General features: G+C 41.3%; 2 protein-coding genes across 4 annotated transcripts in view; both read left to right on the plus strand.

Annotated features, from left to right (window-relative positions):
- Positions 1–10,729, plus strand: part of itga7 (integrin, alpha 7) — a 50,487-nt gene extending 39,758 nt beyond the window's left edge. For 2 of the 3 annotated variants that reach the window (XM_050038028.1, XM_050038029.1), the window contains exons 15-25: positions 670–856; positions 973–1,047; positions 1,285–1,364; positions 1,847–1,924; positions 2,812–2,914; positions 3,052–3,267; positions 3,565–3,681; positions 3,811–3,924; positions 4,850–4,948; positions 5,215–5,340; positions 8,918–10,729. In XM_050038028.1, coding sequence (XP_049893985.1) covers positions 670–856; positions 973–1,047; positions 1,285–1,364; positions 1,847–1,924; positions 2,812–2,914; positions 3,052–3,267; positions 3,565–3,681; positions 3,811–3,924; positions 4,850–4,948; positions 5,215–5,340; positions 8,918–9,073 — 1,351 coding nt within the window. In that variant the 3' untranslated portion in view covers positions 9,074–10,729. Of the gene's footprint in view, positions 1–669; positions 857–972; positions 1,048–1,284; positions 1,365–1,846; positions 1,925–2,811; positions 2,915–3,051; positions 3,268–3,564; positions 3,682–3,810; positions 3,925–4,849; positions 4,949–5,214; positions 5,341–6,249; positions 6,415–8,917 lie in introns of all 3 variants that reach the window. The other variant, XR_007569457.1, reaches the window with a different exon arrangement.
- A 5,223-nt stretch (positions 10,730–15,952) lies between these two features.
- npffl (neuropeptide FF-amide peptide precursor like) lies at positions 15,953–19,638 on the plus strand. Its single transcript, XM_050038334.1, has 3 exons — positions 15,953–16,307; positions 17,133–17,248; positions 19,168–19,638. The coding sequence occupies exons 1-3, from the start codon at positions 16,161–16,163 to the stop codon at positions 19,286–19,288; spliced, it is 384 nt and encodes a 127-aa protein (XP_049894291.1). The 5' UTR covers positions 15,953–16,160; the 3' UTR covers positions 19,289–19,638.
- The last annotated feature ends 4,086 nt before the right edge of the window (positions 19,639–23,724 follow it).

Below are 23,724 nucleotides of genomic sequence, written 5' to 3' on the forward strand. Positions count from 1 at the left end.
TGGATCAGTGACATTTGGATTATACTGCACAAGTTGTGTGAAAGTTTGTAAACCGATGTTTTGATAAAGTTTGCTTTGGTTAAACAGTCACAGTCCCTTGTGACTTGAGTTCATCAAGAATCTTCTCAGTCTTTGGACTCTTCATTCACTGTAGAAGCATGTTAGAAAAACAGTTTTCTTCACAAATTCAAAGTAACACTGGGTGAGTAATTGACATACAAGTTGTGATTTTGTGGTGAAGTATTCTTTAATGGTTAGAAATCATTTACTAATGCTTTTTACACAACTAATAAGCCTTTAGGTCAACTTTTATGTTGCTAGGTTGTGAAAAGTTTGGCTGGTCACCATGTCTGTAACTGCAAATGTTCTCAAGCGTCTGACTTTTTAACAAATATAAAAAGTATTATATCTACAAAAAGCTCTATTGAAGGGGTCTCTGATGAACCAAGAAGTTAAAAGTGTCATGTTGGAGCAAAACAAACATCAGCATGAAGAGTTTTGTTACTTATAAACCCTTAATTAAAGGATGACTTATGTGAAAGTGATGCTTATCAAATCATGTATCCTCATGTGTTATAGAATGAAATCATGTGAAGTTACTTCAGCATGTTGTTGAATGTATTCTTGACAGCTGTAAATGTGTTTTTTTCCTCCTCTCTCTTCATGTAGAGATGAGGATGATGTGCAGGTGTTCTCCCTGTCAGACCAGCGGCTGGTGGTGCTGGAGATCACTGTCACCAACATGCCCTCTGACCCTCTAAGGCCGGAGGAGGACGGAGATGATGCCCACGCTGCTCAGCTGCTTATCTCCTTTCCAAACACCCTGTCATATGCTGGCTCCAGGGTCCCACCTCAGGTATGGGCTCTAATGAGGGAAAACTTTTTTGAGTTGAGTTTCATATTCAAATAATATGTGTGTTTGGATTTCTGTTTTTGCTGATAGTATTTGTTTGATATCCTGATTGACTGTAGATGAGATGCCAAGCGAACCAGAATGGCTCCCAAGTTGAATGTGACCTGGGAAACCCTGTGAAAAGAGACACTAAGGTACGGAAACAAAAGTGTGAATTTAGTTCAAGCTTAGAGCACTGTCAGGTTTAAAAGATGCAGCTTGTTGCCATAGAATATATAATGCTTATTAATTTCATATACTTTCATACCTCTTGGTATTTCTCTCCTACGGTGTGAAACAAAATCAGCATATTTTCAGCATTAGGTGTAATTATTTTGCCTTTTCACTCCTTGTTTTGACTGAAATATCTAATATATGTTTTTCTTTTTCAGCTGAAATTCACCATCAACTTGAGCACATCCAACATCACAATTGAGACCACAGAGCTGACGGCAGATCTCTTACTGACAACGTAAGTCCTCTACATTTTCTTGACAGTGGAAAGTCAAATGACACCATAATGAACTATAGCAGTGGTTCATAACTGGTGGGTCGTGGTCCAAAAGTGGGTCGCAGGTCCTTTCTAAATGTTACTTGCAAACGTGTCAACACACTTTGTTTGGAAGTACAATGAATATCCGGCACAAGCTTTTATTTTCAAGTGCCATTTCCTGCTGTAGAGTGAGTGAATAACGGACAGCTACATAACAGAGACAGCAAACTAGCTTGACGACATGCTCAAATGCAAGTATGACACTGAATATATTGCACTGTGTGGACCTTGAGCTAATGACTGAGGAGATACATGGACCCTGTGGCTGGTCCCGTTAGAAACCACTGGACTATGGCATTTTATTTCACTCAAATCAAGATCTGATTATCTCACTGCAGATATCTGACTTGTTAAAACAGAATAATCCTTTGATCAGTGTTTGTTCTTGGTTTTGTCCTCAGGATCAGTGAGCAGCCTGACTTGGCACCAGTCACAGCTTTTGCTAAAGTTGTGATAGAGCTCCCTCTGTCTGTCAGTGGGTGAGTAACACATTTTAAAACAGTTTCTCCATCAATGTTTAAAACTGTATGTCTCACAGACAGGCGGCTCTATCTTAGTTTAGTTTAATCAAACCCTTGTTTTCACTTAGCTTTAAGATCTTACTCTGTATCAGCCTGATCCAACTTTTCATTGACAGTATATGATGTTTACTCTGAGATATTCTGGATATCGTGGGCATCATTTTATATATATTTTCCCTCAAATTTAGCCTGACATATTTGCATGGGTGGATTACGAGACAATGGGTCCCTGCGCACAGATATGCAAAAGGCCCCACCACCTCTACTATATAGGAGCAAGACACAAACTGTGTGGTGGTTATGCATCATTTTGTGGTTTTGTGTCTCCTTGTGGTTGCTGGGTGTCTTTTATGTCATTTTGTGTCTTTTTGTGGTTGTTTTTTCCTGTTTTTTTTGTTGTTGTTATTTTGTGTCTCTTTGCAGTTCTTTTGCATCTCTTTGTGTTGTTTTTGTGTCTCTTTGTGGTCATTTTGAGTCTTTTCCTCATCATTTGAGGGATATATTGCATTTGAAAGGCGAGGGCCCCTGACACTTTGGGCCCCTGGGCCCGTGCCTGGTAGGCCCTTTCAGTAATCCAGCCATGCATATTTAGGATCTTTAGAAATGTTGGGATCTCTTTAAGAATCAAAAATAAACAATTCAAACTCATTAACAATTCATGACTTTGAATAATTAAAATTCATCTTGCGCTCTTGCAGCTATTACAGGCATGCTGTAATCCCATGTTTACCAATGGGCTTAAGCAGTACAGCTGCTGTACATAGTAAACAGATATAGGCTATATGTAGCTGTGTGCGTGTGTATGCAGCTGTCCGACTGACTGATGTGATCGTGTTTTACGGTAGGCTTGCTCGTCCTCACCAGCTGTTCTTCAGTGGCACAGTGAGGGGAGAAAGTGCCATGACCAGTCTAGAGGAAATCGGCAGCCCTGTGGATTTTGAGTTTGTGGTAAGGAACTAATGTGTGTGTGTGTGTATTCAGGACCCTCTATATGTGTGTTTTGATTGCCACATGGACACAGGTGAGAAGCATAGGACATATCATTGTTAAAAGAAGACACATCCGTGTTCTATTTTTTACATCAGGTTGCTAATCCTGGACAAGTCCTGCAGACACTCGGCTCTGCCTTCCTCAACATCATGTGGCCTTACGAGCTGACCAATGAGAAATGGCTCTTGTATCCTGCCAGCTTGAAGTTTGAGGGTCACCCAAACACCCAGTGCACCCCGACAGGGGCCTTAAATCCTCTGCAGCTATACAGCTCCTCGTCTGCAGAACTCCCACAGCCTGTCAATCATGTGGTAAGCAGAGCAGAGCAGAGCAGAGCAGAGCAGAGCTCATTATTGACTCAGCAAGGACATTTTATTCTAACACCACCAATATGGAGGACACACTCAGTCTGCATCTAACTTGTGTTGTTTATGTCTCTTCATCTGGAAGGTTCGGAGTTGTAGCCATTTAAAGAGCTGGATAAATAATTACGTCATGACCTTGCTGACAATTGAATGCTCTTTTTTTTTTTTTTACAAAAAATCTTAAATTTACCATCTTTAGAGACTGATCTATCACTGCCTGTATGAATGTGTCACTTTTGCCAGGCGGGGCGAACACGCCGCTCCCACCCAGAGGAGGAAGGTCAAGTGATGACAAAGGGCAACGTGGGGCGAACCACCCCAGCTGTGGCAGCTTCAGAAAGACGCAAGTCGCTCAAACTGGTAAAAGGCAGAGGAAAATATAGATGCACAAAAGAAAAGATGCAGACTTTGTCACCTTTTTACTACTGTTATAGCTGTTCCAGTTCATTACACATTCCCTGAGTGCTCAGCTGTCACCTCTTCCTCCAGGATTGTCTCTTGGGGTCGGCACGCTGTGTTCTGTTCCAGTGTCCCCTCCACAGCTTCTCCGGTCAGGCTGTCCTCAAGATTCACGCCAGGCTGTGGAACAGCAGTTTCATAGAGGTAAATAAAAAATCTCGTCATCGTTACATCAGCATCTCACTGCACATTAGTCTCCACCTCAGATTCAGTCCAGCTGTTACAGCTGCTCCTGGCAGCTCACGTTGATCTGATGCAACTGAGGGAATGTTAACTGCAGCATGATTAACAAGAGATCTTTGATGTTAAGGCAGTCGGCAAACTGTGAACACAGCTGTCAGGTCTGACCACTGAGTCACCTGCAAGCAGCTGCCAGTTTGATATTCAGATCCAAGAGTGACAAGAAATATACAACCAACATGGTGTTTTTTTTTCTTTCTTGAACACCAACTGACATGATTTCTAGATGGCAGTGTTCTTCTGTGGTTTGACTTAATTTCACATCAAACTTACTGAAATTTAAATACTTCTTTTTTCATGGGTCTTATTGTCAAGGCTGTAGACCTTATTATATGGTATGATATGAATGTGTAGGCCACTATGAATGATGGCCAAAACCACAAACATTTCACCAGATTAAAGAAGAACTGAAATTCCCTTTTGAATATGATGTATATCATTTTATATGATGTGGTGAGTGTACCCCAATATGTACCCCCCTATATGACCTATACTGCAGCCAGCCACCAGGGGGCAATTGAGATGTTTTGGGTTCCCTTATGGGGAGCTGTCATCTCGTCCATCTTCATTATATGGTTCACCCAAAATCTATGGTGACATTTTATTGGCTGCAATATTAATAACTCATTAGCCAACATAAAAACATGTTTTATAGGAAGACAAATTAGACTGGGATTTTGATTTTGATTCAAACACTGTATAGATAAAGGTAGTATTTAATCTCACAAACTTTAAGAGCTGTATCTGATTGAACAAAGCAAAGTGTTACTCGGATGCCTGATAACCTGTTTATCAAGTTGTCATCATTATTCCTCTCTCCGTCTGTCAGGAGTTTCCATCCGTCAGTGCTCTGGAGCTGCTGGTCAGAGCCAACATCACTGTGAAGTCCAGCATCAAACACCTGGTCCTCAAGGACGCAGCTGCACAGGTACTCCTCACACCTCAGTCCATTGAGCATGTCTCCGCCAAGCTTAATTCATTTTTCCAATTCAGCATATAAATTAGCAGCAACACTCACACATTCTTACCAGCAGAATAGACTAAGTTAATTAATTTGTAATTCACACATTTGAATTGAACATTTGAACTCTTTTTAATGCATCTATTATCATTACAGGCATGTGTGACTCAGGCCTGACTTACTGATTTGTCCTTAAATTTTGTGTTTTGATTGTGTCGTCCATTCCTCTCCAGGTTCCAGTGATGATCTATCCTGAGCCTGGTCTCGCTGACCAGTACTGGATCCCCTGGTGGATCATCCTTATCGCTGTTCTGGCAGGCATCCTGCTGCTGACTCTGCTGGTCTGCATACTGTGGAAGGTAATGGACACATAAAGGATTCCTAACTGTCAGTGTATTCTGAGGTTGTTGAATACTGCCGCTTTGTCCGTGATGTTGGTGTCAGACACCTGATGCCAAAAGCCACTTTTAGGGGCAGTATAATACACGGACAGGCAGCGTCAGTATGTAACGTGGCCGGCACCTGTTGTAGCAGTTTGATACGCTGCTGGACGGCATCAAGTTGAAATGCTGCAGGTAATGCAATAATATAAGGAGCTGGAAGGTCCCTGTAGGGCAGGCAGGAGGAGTCCAATAAACCCTGGACTTTCACCTGGGAGCCTGTTGTTTGCTTTGGGTATTAATACAGAGCCAAACCATGATGTTTTCTGTTTTGTTTTTTGTTTTTCCTAAATCTAACCATGTGCATTTTCTTGACGTCTCGGCTAGGAGGGGGCATCCTTGAACATCAGAAGTATAACTAGCGAGTGATATGTAGATGTGAAAGGCCACTGGGATGAGAACATGTTGGTAACACTTGTGCTTTCTAAGACCCCATTGTGCTCTGTGTCGAAGTCCCCAAAACAATGAGTTAGGGTTGGCTTTAACAGCCAGTATTGACAAACGTGGTCCAGTGGCTCACACAAAAGAGGTCCTTATAGACAGACTTCATCCCTGTCGCCTCACTGGCCATTACACTGGCTTTTTCTTATCACTGTTCATTGTAGTCCAATTAGTTCTGTCCGCTTTGTTCTGTTCTGTCCTATAACCATTTTATTCCTTCCAGCTCACTCTCATCTGTTCCTTTCCTCTTTTGTTTGTTCTCTGTGTCATCCCTCTTGTTTTGTCTCCTCTCTCTAACTAACCCTTCTGGGGACTATCCATCCCCTTTGTATTTAATTTCCCATTGTTTCCCCTGTTTTACTTTCCCCGTGGTGATCTGTTGCCCAGTGTGGGTTCTTCAAACGCAGTGAGCGCCGCCGGCACTATGAGACGGAGTACTACCGTGCCCATTTGGGGGTCCAACCCTCGGAGGCGGAGAAGCAGGCAACAGAACTATAATGTAGAAAGTGTTTCTCTCTGGCCTGCTCTCCCCTCCGCCTCTCCCTCCAAGCGGTAAAAATACCCACGATTGCTTTGTTCCTTGATGCACTCTGGTGTGGCTGGTGGTGTTCATCACAGTGTGAAATATAACCACAGTTTGGCACAAATTAACAAAAACGTAAAAATGTAGCAGTGGGATGGTGGGTTGACCATTTGTTAAGCCGCACTTCCCCTCTGGTAACTGTTGCTATGCTTGGCATTCTGTTCTCATGACAACTGACACTGGCAGATTTTATCTAGCTAGCTAGCTAACATTAGCTCCATGACTTGGTTGGAAATGCTGAGTTTTTCATGTTCCAGCTGACTCATTTTAAAACAATGGCCTTGTAAAAGAGGTCACTCACCTAGCTTTTGATCCTGTTAACTTTGTTAACAATTAAAAAACTCTTGACAGCTGCACACATAGTACTAAAAAGCTTAGGCATGCTCAAATTAAATTTGCAGCAATTTTAATGTTTTCGTATTGCAGTCAAGAGGTAGTTAGTCATAGTATAATAAGTTTGATGAAAGATCAGACTAACCCCAATATTTTAAATCTCAACCCAAGCCTGAAAATATATTTTTTTAATAAATAAATGAGTAAAATAAAAAAATATCTTTTATTTAATAAATACATTATTAAAAAGTGGACACTCTGCACATAATTTATTTAATCATTATCTATTTAAAATGTAAATCCAACATATATTATAGATATCAAATACTGATTGATTGATATCATCTACTGTTTCTTTTGCTGTTCTCACCCTGCAGGCAGGGAGAGAAGGAGAGGGAGAAGCCAGGCTCCGTGCTGGGCTCTCTGTCCTTCCTCCCAGCCGGAGCAAGAAGCTTTTCTGGCGGGGAAATACAGTGTGGAGAGTCAGTGATCCACCAAGCTGGTCCATGGCACACTGGTCCACACGGCCAGTGTGCCACGGGTGTTCGAAGCCGACTTGGTCTGTTTTTTTTTTTTATGCTCAGCCTGAGCATCAAATATGAGCTCGGGCTCAGTATTATGTTATGTAGCTATTGTTTGGCTGGGGTTGCTACAGTGTAAAGATACCCAGAGCTGGCTAATAAAAGCAGGACAGAGCTGCAAATGTTAGCCTAAACTATTAGCATCCAGGATCATTTTGCAAACAGTGAGGAACCGAGTTGTCCAACTGCAGCTGTGGGTGGTGGATTCCAAAACCTACTCCTCTCACTCGAAAGATTACTATTGTTTTTGGTTGGTGAGTGAAGCAAATCTAGCAGTCACCTGCATATTTTACGAGCATCATGCTGGTGGCTGGTGCTAATTTCCAACCCTGATGAGGAAATACTATACATTGGATGTACTATTCATGAACATGGCTGTTTTTTTAACCCGTAATCCCACAAAAATAACAACATTTATTTTCATGCCACTTTTCTAAACCAGAGTTATTAAGTGCTTCATATAAATAAATAAAATAACATCATACTAAGAAAATTCAATAAAGGAGAGAAACAACAAAGAATAAAAGAACAACACTAGCTTTAAAAAAACAAACAAATAATAAGTCTGACATGCTAACATTTGGTGCTTACAGTAGAGCAGACAAACACTTTGGTCAACCTCTACACTTTTGCTGTTGTGTTTTTATTTTGGACGGGCTAAAATACCATTTTCATAAACAGCTTGTAGAGACATTCAAAGATGGCACCAGTGCTTAAGTGTGGTTGCTAAGCTATGATTGGACGATTGCAGCTTTTGGGAGGGGTTTAGCAAATGGTCAGTTATGGTGTACAGATTATGGTCTCTTTAACCCACAATCAACCTGTTCACTTTTGCAACTGTAATGCTGTTTGTTATTAGATCACGAATAGTAAACAGTTTTGTTGTGTCAGTGAATGCAACACTGATTCCTATTATTTAGCATTGTTTGTCTTTTTAATCTGTGCTTATTTAACACCATCCAGCCATCTTGCCTTCAGGGCATTTCAGGTGCCTGCTGTGCTGTGTGTTGTGCCCCTGCTGTTACGGTTTAATCACACTTGTTCATTCTGGCACCAGTCTTTGGGGACCATTAATTTTCGTGATGTGTTTGTTATGCACTTTTCAGTCTATTAACACTCCTATTGACTTTCATCTCATGACCAAGTGTTCTTTTTTTCAGGTGCCAGAATCAACTTGTCATTTATATCAGCAGGTGTTTTCGTTCACATTAACATGTGCAGATTTTCTTAACGGCACTTGGCAGCGTGTTAATCAAGGACACTTAAGACTGATGCTGAATTTGAAATGCAGAGCATGTGGATGTGCTTTTTGGGTGGCTGTGCCTTTATTAAAATGTCACTTTGATTGCACAAGGTCATCAGATAATGAGAATTTTAACCATCTGTTAGAAGGCATGATATTGGAATCTAGACCAAGTCAATATGGGCAGACAAATGCAAGTCATATGCAGTTGTGTTTTTATATGTGACATCCCTTAACTCTTTGTTTGTTCATTCTTTCCTGCCCCTCCATCCCTGTGTGCACTCCTACCTGCGCTCCTCTTTCCTACGCCAACAGTGTGGCTTCTTCCAACGGGCCCACTACAAAGACAAATTGCCTCAGTACCACGCGGTGAAGATTCCTCGCGAGGACCGGCCACAGTTCCAGACTGAGAAGTCAGGAGTTGTCCATAAAAAGGAATGGGCCACGCACTGGACCGACGGGACCTCGTAACTCGCTTTGAAGCACTGACTGACTGAATTAATTCAAATCACCATGTGTGGCACGCATTCTGTCTTTGCATTGGAACTAACGGACTAAAAAAAGTGCACATGGCCTGAGATCGTGACATCTTGTGCACTCTGTACTGTGTCAGTACTTGTAAATTGGTGGCCTGTAACAGTGTGACTGGATCTATACTCTTCCATTCTGTAGCCTGATGGCTGATGGCTGGCCTTGCATAGTCTATTTATACTGTGCATCTATATCAGTGTGTTACTGTTAATACTGAAGGCCAACTACAATATTAGAGCCAGTCTAGCTGCTCAAGATGCTTTGCAGCCTGCAGGAGGAGCACTGATGCTCCCAAGGACTTCACTGTCTGTCATCAGGACAAAGGAGGTCAGAAAATCACAACTCAAAGACATGCATGAATGCACATACAGTATAATCTTAGATGATACAGACACACTGGACAATAATGAAGAAGCCACTGCCCGTGACAAAGACTACTTTTTTGCCTTAATAACTACTGTAAGACTGACGACTGATATGGGCAATGAAAAATGCATTTTTTTTATATATAACTGTTGTTTTGGGGTTTTCTTTTAGTTAGCACTGGTAAACATTGGGAAAATGTCAGTATGTAAGATATCAGTTACATGTTGCAGAGCACTGAGTGTTGTTGTCTGGGCTTGCTGATTGCTCTGAAATTAAGTTCACCTGATGGTTTTTGTATTTCCTTATTCAAGGAAAAGAAATGCCTTTTTGTGTCAAAATCTTTTTCACTTTTTGTTAACATGTCAGTCAAATGTACTGTACATCAGTCGTTTATTGCCTGAGTGAACTTGAATAAGAGCAAGAAAACCACAATACGACAACCACGGCCATAGCACTGTAGTCGCATGAAAATCAAATGTGTAAAGAAAAAAGCAATATTTAAAATATGGTCTGCACATTTGTAATATAAGCATTTAAGTCTCTGAATTGGTGTATAAAAGAATTATGTGAACACTCAAATTAAAGGTCCAGAGTGTAAGATTTAGAGGGATTTAGTGGCAGCTAGTGGTGAGGATTGCAGACTGCAACCAGCTGAAACTTCTGGTTAGAATTCCGTCAGTCTTTGTGCAGTCAGTGTTCATTGTTCAGGAGGTTTTTACGAGAAGCCGAGTTACCTGCAGAGGTCAAATAGACCAGGGGTCTCATTTATAAACATTGTGTATGCACAAAACGAGGCCTGAAAGATGTACGCCACTTCCCACGCAAAAGTTGTGATCTATAAAAAAGACGATGGGGGAAACTTTATCCCAGGAGAAAGGAAATTGGCGATGCAGATGATGAGGTGGAAGCCTGATTGAAGAAACTGTTTTTTGGTGCACGCCATTTTTGGCTTTTGTCCGTATGTATATTTTTAGTATGGATCCTATGCAGTGTTTTATAAAGAGACCCCTGGTGATTTAAGCTGGTAAAGACATTGAATAAAGTGGTTTCACATTACACTGTAGCCCTTTTAAAATGGGAATTGTGCAAATTTGCAGAAAAGCCCAGTCAGTCTTTTTTCAGCATTGGCAGTATAAAAACAAAATCGGGGAATGTGGCAAAATGCCGCCCGCCTACTTTTGTTTATACAGAATGCGCCTTTTTTGGGGCAATGGGGGGCGTGAGCAAGTAACAAAATTTTTGGGGCAATGGGGGGCGTGAGCAAGTAACAAAACGTGTAGCTCAGTGTGTGATGTAACCAGTGACGTGGGAGGGAAGCCGCGGCTGGTCAGTCCTTCGGCGATTCTCTCATAAGTCGGCCTGTTCTTCATCAGACGGTTAATGGCCTTGTCTCCCCAGTTGCTCATCTTTACAGTGTCTGTCAGGTTTGCATTTCCCTCTTGCTACTAGCTGCTCGCTAATTCCTGCTATCAGCTGTTTCCTGTTTATCCACCGCCAGTGGCTCGCAGGCGCGGCGTCATCAACAGCTCCTCCCACAAGTCTTCAACAGTCCCTCCTGTTGTGGAAGGCCGCCTCGGTCTGTTTATACTAAAAGGGTTCCACCAATATGACTACCCTACGGGGCTGAAAATTGGACACCTTGGATCAACTCGCCAATCTGGCTCTGTGTGTCTAAACGCTCACAGCTTGCCGTCAAAATGGCCCAACATTCGTGGAACATCTGGCAGTGTAAAAGGGGCAAGTGTTTCCCTGAAGCAGTTTGGCATGTCGGAGACGGGCTGTTAGCCCAGCATCTGTTGATACGTGCTCACCTTTTGCCTCTGATAACTTCAGATACAGACGTTCAGGAGGTTTTATCTGGGAGCCGAATAATCTACAGCTGTCTTTTCCTCTCCAAAACAAACGGACTCAGTGATTGACACCAGTAAGAACACACAGCAGTGGCACGTTAAAAAATACATGTTTTTCCAATGTTATTGACGTGGAGGGGCTGCTAACTACAGTGGTCGACACGAAAACGCAAATGGCCCCATCTAGAGTCAGTGTTTGGTTTTTCTGTTCTGGGCTACTGTAGAAACATGGTGGTGTAACATGGCAATCACCATAGATGAGGACCTGCTCCCTATGTAGATATAAACAACTCATTTTAGTAATGAAAGGACAACAATTATTATTTTCAGGTGAATATAGACTAAAGAAAACATACCGATATTCCATTTTTGCCAATATATCCCTCTAAATCTTACACACTGAACCTTTAAAGCCTATAATACTATATATAACCACAAATTCAAGATGTCATAATTATGAGGTTTTCAGCAGCAACACCTCTATTTCATTTTTTTAACTGAGCTGTAACAATGTTTCACCAGGAGACATCATGACCTTTGTATAAATACTTCTTAGCTGGATTACATTAACCTGCTTGTCACACTGTTCCTGGTACTGTGCTTCAGCCACACTTGCCAGGGTAAGATAGTACATTCATTTCAGTAGAGTCATTTCTAACTGCATACAAGTGCCTTACGGTAAAAGTGGAAGATTGTGAGCTACTGGTAAAGAACACAAGGCAACTTGCAAATTGGGTCAGGCTGTGAAGCATCTGTTGGACACCTGTGGACAAATAACATCCTTCCGACAGTTAAACAGCATGACGAGAGGAGAGAAGATTTCCAGAAGAGCAGAATATGTCAGCAAGGAACCAGACAAACTTTCTTTGGATCTAATTGGGGTCGATGAAGTGGCTGTAAAGCATGAAGAGTCAGCTTGTTTTTTAGGTATTGCTGGACAATCTTGTATTAGCTGCATGAAGCTCCTGTTGCTGTTCAGTCCCTTTTTTCCCCTCATTGTCATGACTCAGTGTTTTATTTATTTTATGTTTGGCTGCATTGTTTTAACATTGTAAATAAAATAAAAGGAAACAAAATAAACCCATCAGATAACATACATCGCGTCATTGTCAGTGACCAGTTACTGGTTAGCCTGCAGTTCACTCAGTGAACATCAGGTGGAGACAAAAGTCTGGAAACTGAAATACCCCTCTGGTCTCTGCACTATTTGGGCCTTTTTGGTGTTTATTTGATACACAAAGTAAATTAAAATGGATATACAAAGTAAGTACGGAACAAAAACAATAACAGGGCTTGTATGGAATAAATTTGCATTATTTTGTTCCTTATTTGTATGGTAATGTTGCCCATACCCTTGTTGTGAGTGTGACTTGAATTTGTCAACATGAGCAGAGACATATTTCATCACAAGGACAGATATTGGTTGTTGTTTTTTTTTTTTAACAAAACCTATGCTTTTGCAACGTGATCTCATCCTCTCATCTCTCATGTTTTTCTGCTTGGGCAGAAGCCCCTGCATTACTGAAATGAGTCAGCCTTTTGCATTGTATTTTGACACAGAAAAGGCCGGTCATAAGAAGGGGTCGGTGGTCAGGTTTAGGCAACACTGGTCTCCTGGGTCAGAGTCTGGTGTTTGTTGGACAGTGATGTTGTTTGGACATTATCCAAACGGTGTATTTTTGTGCCCTGTGAATGAGGACCAGGAAAGCATGCCTTCTTGAATAAGGAATAAAAGCATCTTGTTTTGTTTCTGATTACAATATGTAGATCTTGTGTGTGTGTGTGTGTGTGTGTGTGTGTGTGTGTGTGTGTGTGTGTGACTGAAATAACAGAAGCAGGTGAATAGGAAACTTTAAGTGTTTTTTTGACATGATAACTGATCATCATCATGTCGCAGGCAGCCTTTGCTTTGGTTCATAAAAGAACATAAAAGGTCAGCCATATATAGCTGGAGGTCAGACTGACATGGTCTTTAAATCCTTGGCTCATTCCTGATGGTGGTGACCAGCCAGGAGATGATTACACTGGTTATACACTGTCTTTTCTTCTAGGTCCAGCTAAAACGCAGCTGAACCAGTGGGAGGTGTTAGAGAGAGATGTTTGAGTGTTGCAGCAGAGTGAAAAAAAGATTGGATATAAGCGTAGATGACCTTCTCAGGATATAAAGAGTATAGAAATGCATTTATTTCTGATCTCCTCAATGGAAATATATGAAACTCTGTCTCAGTTTTCTAGACTGCAGCTTTATGTTCGCAGACACCATTCAGGATCATTCAGATGTGCAGTATATTCAGGTTTGAAAATTGATGGGCAATATTTAAAGCATCAAATACCAAAATATTGTTGACTGAGAGCTGTTTGTTTGTTTCAAGCTGTGTAATTGTTGCACATTGTTTTGTCCTAACTCTATCTATTAGAGGATGTCTGCAAAAGAAGTTATGGTGACTGATAATGTTTGACATTTAATCAGACCTGAGCCAAATCTATACCCAGTTACTGTTTGATCATTGTTATCGCGTAAAACTCAAAGTAAACTCATAAAACTGAATGATAAATAATTATGCAGCCTATAATAGTTTGTGCCATATGCACAGTCACACCTGAGCAATCCAAAGCAACAGATCTGCCATAAATTCTACCTTTACAAAGCCCATAATGTTCAGGTTTTGGTGACACGGTTGGAAATGTGTTAATTAAATTTATTATTGAGGTCATGATTAAATGTGTTGTCATACTGGACTACATTATAATGGGCGTGTGTATTCTTCTGACCTCCCTATTTACATATATGATGGGAGGCAGAAGTTTAGAAACACCTCTCAATATAATTCAGTCCACTACAACACATCACTAGCTTACTACTAACTACTACCCTAAATGCTGAAACATATCAATTAATTAATGCTTCTCTGACTGTGTCAACAGTATGGCTGGATACAATAACCTACCAGGACCAATACCAGCAACCTTTAAAGGTCCAGTGTGTATGATTTAGTGTTTTACTTTTTGATACTGGGTTTATTTTGGTCCATATACCCAGCTCCAGTCAACAAGAGCAAAACATTAAAGGCATCACAAGAGTAGATGTTACCGCAGAGCTGTTGCATTGGATTGCACTACACTGTATAGGTGTACCTAATAAAATGGCAAGTGTCTGCTCCTGTTTATAGTAATCTAATCTTAAACAAAACAGACAAAACATACATGTTACTTTTTATTATCACTTCAGAGGTAAATTAGATTTTTCTCTAATCCAAAAGCTTATGATCTTATTATAATAATGAAAACTAATTCCCTGAGAATCTGTCAGATGTCATCCTGGTTGCCATGACAGTTAAACAGGGACAGTTGGACTGCGCGGATGTGTGCGTGTGTGTATGTGTGTGTGTTTGTGAACCAGTGTAAGCGGATTGTCACCCATTAGGGCACTTTGATGAGCCAAATCTGTTGATGTCTCATCCAGTATTGGGGAAGTGACTAATTATCACATACACACACACACACACACACACACACACAATGAGTCAAAGACAGAGACAAAGCGGACACATACAGCTTTAATAAAGCTGGTGTCACTCTCACAAATCAAGCCTAAAGTAGTCTTTGTTTGAAATTAACAAAATGAAGGAAGCTGACATTTAACAAATGAAGCCTTTTATTTTTAATTCTGAGATGCTGTTTCCTCTGGGAGAAGCTTGTTTCTGAAACCCCTTCATCAGCATGTTAGAAGGAGAAACTCATAAAACCGTCTCCTCCACTGTGTAAGCAAAGGCTTTGATGACCCATAACGTCACGACTGAACCATATTTTGTTTTATATTTCTTCCAATAATCATTTAGAGAGAGCATGTGTGGGGAATTTTCAATGATTATCCTGATAAAAAAACTTAAAAGCAAGAAAAAAGGAGCCATTTAGCTTAAAATTAAGTTCACACACACTATCTTGAACATGAGAAGTCAGCCTTCGCTTACAAAATGATCCCTTAAATGAAAATAAAGATCGGCAACATCAAACTGAGACTCCATTAAGAGACAAACTCTGCGGTCGATGTGTCACTGATGAATGAATCAGTTACATTATTGCAAACCCTGAGGTGTGAGATGATATTGTAGATTTATCCTCTAGTTTAGAAAAAAATAAGGTCTGGAGCAAGATATTAAAAACTCTAATAATGTCTCACTCTCTTGTTCATTTCTTTTGGAATTCCTTTGTGTCTGCTACTTTATTGTTTAAGATCACTGAAGTCGTCCAGGCTGATCTGTTTAACATTGGTGCATGATTAAGTGGGTGATGAGTGCTCTCACATATTGTTTGTCTGTACATGCAGTTTGAGCTACTGGGCAATGGGGACTGGTGGATCAGAGTCCATTTGCAGGGATTTATCTGTTTAATAACTGGGAGAGTTGTGTTGCACTACCCTAAGGGCCACATAATAATGCACTCTGGCGCTCAGTCATCACTAATGCCCTGATCCTGCTAAATGGACCTGGTTAATTCTTATATTAGGGAGTTGGTTCTTCCCCCATCCTGTCCCTTGTTCCCCTTTGTACAGTAGCATCTTTCTCCAGCTCTCCTGGGGGTACTCAGCCAGTGACCGTGAGGTGTATATAAGACCAAGGCAAGGATGTTACTGCCACTGAAGTCGGCCAGGACACCGCACAAAGAGGACACTTAACCCCGACCAGGACGAGTGTTCCCTCCGTCTCCCAGGAGCCAAGCCTCTTGAAGTCAACAGGTGCAATTGGACGACCAAAATCCTTCCGCTGCCTTTATCATCAGAATTCATCTGACCTCCCCTTCAGATTGAGACCATGGACACAGCTGCGGTGGTGACTCTTCTGGCTCTGGTTGTGGCGATGGCTGGCGTCAGTCAGGCTCTTCACATCCAAGGCAGTCTGGACAAAAATGACATCCTGCCAGGCTCAGAGGAGGACGTGGCCAACCACCTGCTGGGGCTGGTGAGACAACGAACCACTCACACTCCATTTCGAGTCTTTGATTTAACCTGCTGTGACGAGTAAATATACCATTTCTCCCATATAATTCAGGATACATTTAATCCGATTTGCCAAAAATAATTTTGGCATCCACAAATAAAAATCTAATTTTGAGGCATATCTCAGTTACACATGGTTATGTGTTAAATATACTGTCTGTTTCTAGGCAGGATTTAAATATGGAGTGTCTGCTCTGCCACATTAGACTGAATGAAACATTCTGTGCACAACCAGAAGACATGCCAACATTTTCAGAGAAGTCTGTCACTCCGTGTGATGAAGTATGTAAATGCGATGTGAGCCGTTTTTATCAAGTGAGACAAGCTAAATCACACAACTCATTTAGATTTCAGACAGTGCTCGTCTTCATGCAACAGTGTGAAATACACTGTAATGCATTCTGGGGTCAACAGACAGTCAGAGCAGGATAGAGGAGGAGGATTCAGAGCACAGGCAAAATTATAAGGTTTTCCCATTGTGGCGGGCAGAGACAGACAGATCTGGGTTTTATTTTGCATAAAGATAAGGGTGTATGGATATTCGGATAGGCATGTGGTCCATTTCTCTGCCTCTGCACACTGATATCTCCATCTCAAGGTCCCTCGCCACAGCAGGACTGACTGGCTGCAGTTCCCACCCCTGGGGTTTGTGTTGCAACCCAGAATTGAATGCAGTTTGGGATCTTGATATTGTCCCAAGATATTTCTGTGGGGATTTCATAAACAGAATACAAGCCTTTTGATGCTAGGCTTTGCATTTGTTTGTGTGCATGCTGCTGTGCTCCAGGAGAGTGAAAACATAGATAACAGCATCGATGATCGTCTGCTGACCACAGTGCTGAGAGCTCTGCTGCTCGGATCTCAGAGGGAAACCAGGGACTCTGTCCTCCATCAGCCACAGAGGTCAGTGCCATTACAGAGCCTCGATTTATCACACAAACATAATAACTAGCACAAAGGTAAAACGTTATCCACAACACTGTGCTATTCCAACCCTCTGTATGGCAGTTTCCTTTAAGCACTGAATTAAACCAAATATTTATTAATTCTACTGTGGAAAAATGTGACAGGAAATGCAGGTGCAGTAGGTTTACTTGAGTTTGTTTGAGAAAAACAACACTTGACAACTTGAACAGGCCCTGATGTCTGAAATTATCACTGGAAGAGCCGTACAGATAGGGCTGCAATGAATAATTCGCCTATATTCATGATCGAATAATCTGCAAGTGACAGCCTCAGAGGCTGAAAAATGAAGCCAATGCGGGAGTGCCAATAACTGCAGTTCAACGAATGGCCACTTGAGGCTGGCTCTAAAACAGAGCCGCATCGACCATAATGTTAAAATCGGCCAGAAAACAGAAATAAACATGTTTACAGCCTGGTACAGAAAATGGTTTGGATATCTATAGCTAATTTCAATGTTCATGGTAACTGTAAGACCTAAAGTTACGCATAATTAAGGGCAGGGCTGCTTTAGTGCCTGTCTGTGTGACATTACAGCACTCTGTGAATCAGATCCAGCTCTTGCTCCTCAAAACATCCAACCTCTCGTCCAAATATGGTCACTTCTGGCTCCCAAAAAAACAATATAGCAACGGCCAACATGTCAGACTCAAGGTTCAAAAACGGTAGTGCACAACCCAATCGGTGACACCACAGCAGCTGCATCAATTCTCACATAGAGTCTTTGATAATCTGCTTATTATTTTCTTGATTAAAGGCCTGTAAGCAAATGATTTACGTTTTTGGCTTGAAATTGACTTAAACTCTAATCAGAGTAGTTCTTCTGTCAACTGACTAATCATTGACTAATCTATGTAGCTAATGTCATACATATATATCATAATAACTACATACTGGACCTCGAGATGGCGCCTATTCAGTTCAGTGTAATTGCTGGCCTGGTGCATATGCCATAAAAATCTTCTACGTTCCAGGTTTACTTTTGTGGTATATGAATATGTGCAGTAGTGTTTCTCCTGCTGGCCCTGCCTGCAAGTTCCCACACGGCTCATAGACTTTACATTGTGATGACATCACAGATTTTAAATGGCTTCTTTCAGTTTCAGGAAAGGTTTCAAATGTAAAACCTTCATGGATCAAAAATTAATAACAGAATCAATCATAATCACCACTGTTTGCAGTTTGTGGTGTCCTCTCAACAGTTACACAGATGTCTCTTTAATAATGGTGGTCTATGGGAAAAATGCTTTTTGGGCCGCAGGGGATTTTTTTTTTCTGCAATACCGCGAGTAGCCACTGGGAAAAACTGGAAGCAAGGCCGAGTGGTGTTCCCGGTGGCCTGCTCCACGTGCAGACAAAATGAAACCCTTTTGCATGAGTTCTGCATTGCGGCCATCGCCATTTTGGATTTTTGGAGCCAGGGTTAGAAGCTGGATGAGAGAAGGATGGATCTGATTCACAGACTGTGGTTGTCTGCACTTCTCAGACAGCCTGTCACTCAAAGTGACCATGGCCTTAATTCTGCACAACTTTAAGCCTTACTCACTACTTGCTCAGTCGTCCGGAATGGGGATGAGAGTTGGGCATTTTATAATGAGGGTCTATAAAGATTGACTCGCCTCTGGGGCCAGCCTCAAGTGGTCATTTGAAGAACTGCAGTTTTTGACACCTTCACATTGGCTTCATTTATCAGCCCTGGAGTTTTAGGCTTGCAAAATATGCAGGATTCATTTGTATTTGCATCTTGTGTATTATATTTGTCCATGTTTATCCCTTATCAAAAGCATGTGGTGTTCCTGCACAAGTCCACAATACTTTAAATTACATCAGTTCCTGCCTGTGTTTCTCCTCCCACGCAGGTTTGGTCGCGGCTCCAGAGGGCAGGTAGTGTCGGAGGATCAGATGCACACCCGTGACTGGGAGGCTGCCCCCGGTCAGATCTGGAGTATGGCCGTGCCCCAGAGATTCGGCAAGAAATAATCTGGCAGGCAGATTCATGCATCAATGTCCTGGCATCAGGCCAAGCAGACAGAGACACATTTTGAATGCATAATTAAATTAAACTTTTTGTTCAACACTGTCCATTGGGCCGTGCTTGACACCCGATGTTCAGTTTAACATGATATGAGCTTCATTTTACTGCTTTTCTTTCTGGTTTCCAACAAAGCATGTTGACTGGGGCCTGTTGTTCTGAACAGACTTCATTTGTCTTGACTGGAATGTTATTTAGGACTAAAAGTGTTTGCTGTAAATTGATGGCTACTTTTTGTTTTTTGTTTTTGTTCTGTTCTCTGGTCAAATAAAAGAGCTTTGAACCTGGATAAGATAAACTCGTGTGTGTGTGTTCAAAATGATAAATGTAGAGGGATCAGGATCACAGTAATTGACCCACCCCTGGACGCAGACTGGCCAATCATACAGTAACGTAGCATCGGGCCGGCTCAGACCAGGGTCCGACAACAACACAGCTGTGCTCCACTGACTATAATGCAGTCGTTTCAGATTTCCTTCATTTTCAGGCTGGTTTTGTGGATTTGGAGCTAAATGTTGTGCCTGGGGCACATCGTGTATTAATGATACTCGTTACCTGGAGAGGTTGGAAAAAGATACACGTTTCTTCCCTGTTCCAAAACCAAAATCAAACCCAAAGTGTAGGGTTAGCTAGCTAGCTACTGAAGATATAGCCTACTGAATGTATACACATGCTGCTTTTGCTTTTTAATGATTTTAACAGTTAAAAAAAGGCCGACCCTGCTGTACAGGAACCAGTGAAGGGAAGCAGGGAAACTTTGCTGATATTGAACCAGCTGTGTGTCATCGCAGTGTGCACAGATCAACCTTGTTTGGCTTCCCCTGGAGATCCCTGCGTGTGCACAGATCAACCTTGTTTGGCTTCCCCTGGAGATCCCTGCTCGTCTGGTTCCGGTGTTGGCAGCAGCACGGGGGTAAAGCCAAACACTGTTCATCTGCACACACTGCGATGCCACACAGCTGGTTTAATATCAGTAAAGTTTCTATTTATTGTCATTGTCTTGTGTGGCGATCAGCAGTGATGTGGCGGTTCACTTTTACACTGTGATCTGTAGCCTATAGTTGGGCTTTAGCTTCTAACTATCTTTGTCTTTTTAACCTGTTGTTGCTGCTGAGTCAGTTTGACATCCTGGATATATCCTTCAAACACAGACTGTAGACCCCAAAATAGGATAACATTTCTTCAGGGAGTGCAGTTAGTTACAGTGTGGGCTCCATGCTCACTCCGACAGCTTGTCGGACCATCACAAAGGGGCGGGGCTTAGCAAAAGGTCACAATTAAAGGGTGTAAACTCAAATTATTGAATACTACAAATACAGATGTTGAGATTGCAATATAAATCCCTTCAACAAATAATCCTATTAAAATACAGATTAAGGCTGATTAATATGTTCATTATCAATTAATCTATTTTCCACAATCTCTGAACTGATTAGTCTAAAAAATGTAAAAAAAAAAATGCCCTTACAATTTCTAAAACTCAAAGGAGATACGATATCTTCAAATGGCTTGTTTTTTCCCAAAATTAAGTTGATATAATATTAAGAAAAAAAGCAGACGTTCACATTTAAGAAGCTTTAACCAGCAAGTGTTTCTTGATAACTGTCTAATGATCTAATAATAACATGTTCAATATCATAAAACTGACTGTGATGTTGTGCAGTACTGTTGAAATATATGTTAGTCTGCAGGCAGTGTTTACTTTGTTAGTTTTCCAGTTTATTTGGATTTGGTTGCTGAACAACTTTTGTGGCTTTATAACAGCTGTTTAGGTGTGATTGTTTATAAAACATCGATTAGCAGGATGTCTATAGCGCAGTGCTGAGTGTGTCAGGTATGCAGAAAACATGAAAATATTGTCACAAGAGATTGTATTATCATTTAAACACTAATTGCTGACAATTTCTAGAGCACGAACATCTGCTATACAAGTGCATCATTGTTTTTCCACTTAAGATTTGTCTCGCACAGAGGACACACAAGGACACACAGAAAAATATATGTACTGCAAACTATACATGCAATACAGTATCTTATTTAGCAAAATATCAACTATACATGCAATACAGTATCTTATTTAGCAAAATATCAGTGAACATTTAGTTTAGTTAGGTTTGGGGGGGCGGCAGTAGCTCAGTGGGGGCGGCAGTAGCTCAGTCCATAGGGACTTGGGTTGGGAACCGGAGGGTCGCCTATTCAAGTCCCCGTCCGGACCAAAATATGGAGCATGGACTGGTAGCTGGAGAGGTGCCAGTTCACCTCCTGGGCACTGCCGAGGTGCCCCTGAGCAAGGCACCGAACCCCCCAACCGCTCAGAGCGCCTGTCATGGGCAGCCCACTCTGACATCTCTCCACTTAGTGCATGTATAGGTCCAGTTTGTGCATGTGTGTGTTCTGACCTGTGTGTAATTGACAACAGAGTGAAAAATTTAATTTCCCCTCGGGGATTAATAAAGTATATAAAAAAAATAAATTAAAAAAAAGGTTTGATGGGACATGGATGGAGAATGTTTTATCCAGCTATGATCTGTTTGATGTACAGTGATGCACAGCTCTTCTCCACAGACTAGTAGTGGCTGTTATGGTTTTGTGTGTGGTGAATTTACAGGCCACCTGGGGAAGCAGCATGCAATAAGCTTCGGCACTAATTAAAACATAGCAACATGCAATTACTCTACGCTTTCACGGTTTCCGCAGCCAATTACTGGGAAGGAAAGCACGTCAATCCCTCTTAGGAAGAGTCTTTTATTAGCCTGACCTCCCATTCCTCATTATGTGCCCAGAAGACAAAATGGAGAATAACTGGTGCTGATTGGAGACTGCTGACAGATGACCACTTGATTTTTTTTTTTTTTTTTTACTTAGGTCACCTTTGTTAACCTTTGTTTGGTTTGTTTTTCTGACCATTTATGGTTAAATCAGGGTGTATTGTTGCAACATTTAGCCTACATCACAAGTAGAGCGTAATTTGTCTTTTTATCTCTCCTCTAAATGTGTAGTTTTCAGCAATTAACCATCTAGAGTACTTTTCAGGGTTAAAAAAAGACATAGGCTACTGTGCATAACAATATTTTCCACTAACCAAGCTTGAACAAAACCTCACAAGAAGCAGCATAATAAGCAGCAAATACGCTAATAAAATGAAAGTATACCCATAGATTAGACTATGGCCAGTAATATACTTGCTGCAAACAATGCAAACATGACGGCGTCATGGCTGCCATGCGTGTACATGATGCAGGTGGTTTATAGCCAGAGTTAGAGGTATAATGAGAAATTAGTTTATAGAAATATCAGTTAGCATAGCTTCTAATGCTTTTCAGTGGTATCCATGGACTGTTTCTATGGTAACACTATTACCAAGTGGAGTAACAATAGTGCTTAAGTCAAGGTACAAATCCTAGGATAGTGAAGGAATGACCCGCCTTTCTCTGCCTCCGATTGGTTTGCCCTAACAGTCTTACCCGAACCCCAACCAATCCCACTCCTCTTGCCTAAACCTTACCAGAGCTCTTGTTCTATTCTACGGCACTGAACCTAACCAATCCAAGGAAACAGGTAGGCCTACCAGCCAATCACAAGGAGAGTAGGGCGGGTCATTTCTTCGCTATCCTAGGATTCACAGATTTGCCCACTGTAGCTAGCTAGACCTGATAACATGGCCGACAGAATGAAAAATTGAAACACTGGTGTAGTATTCAAGAACTAGACATTGCCTGTCACCATTAGATGGCATTACATCATGGGAAGCTAGCAAGTTCCTGATTGTGTACAGTGTGACTGTTAACCTGCACTTCAAAAACCACCAGCTTTAACCAGTGTGTAACAATGTGAAAAACAGAATGAAGGGATTACACATAAAGGTAAGATTTATTTTTCTTTATATTTTAAAGCAATATGGTTTACTTACTTACTTACTTAGCTACTAGGGACTAACAGTGAGGTGGCAAAGATGCTGGTCTGGGTTATACACTAGCTGTTGATTAATTTATCCAGCCCACTGTAACCCAGTGTTAATGTAGCCTAAATGTGACGGTGCATTTCAAGGCTGAGAGGAAAAAAGCATATCCTCCTTGTCCTCAGCAAGTATTGATCAAAAAACACATTTGAAAAAGTTGTGGGGAAGGAAAAGAAAAGTTGCAATCAAGGCAGAGCCAGTCCTCTATCACAAAAAAAGATTAGCTAGACCCATTTTAATGGCCCTGATTGGTTTCATAGAAAAGCTCATGAAAACGGCTGAGCGCTTTAACGGAGGTGGGTACTTAACCTGATGTGTATTTACCAAAATAACTATTAAGTCTTCACTCTTAAAGTCATTTCTCTTGTAAAGCTGAAAAACACTACTATACTTCAGATAAAGCATAAATCTGATTTTTGTGTCGCT

Source organism: Epinephelus moara, chromosome 24 (genome assembly GCF_006386435.1).
Source record: "Epinephelus moara isolate mb chromosome 24, YSFRI_EMoa_1.0, whole genome shotgun sequence".
Classification (NCBI taxonomy): Eukaryota; Metazoa; Chordata; class Actinopteri; order Perciformes; family Serranidae; genus Epinephelus; species Epinephelus moara.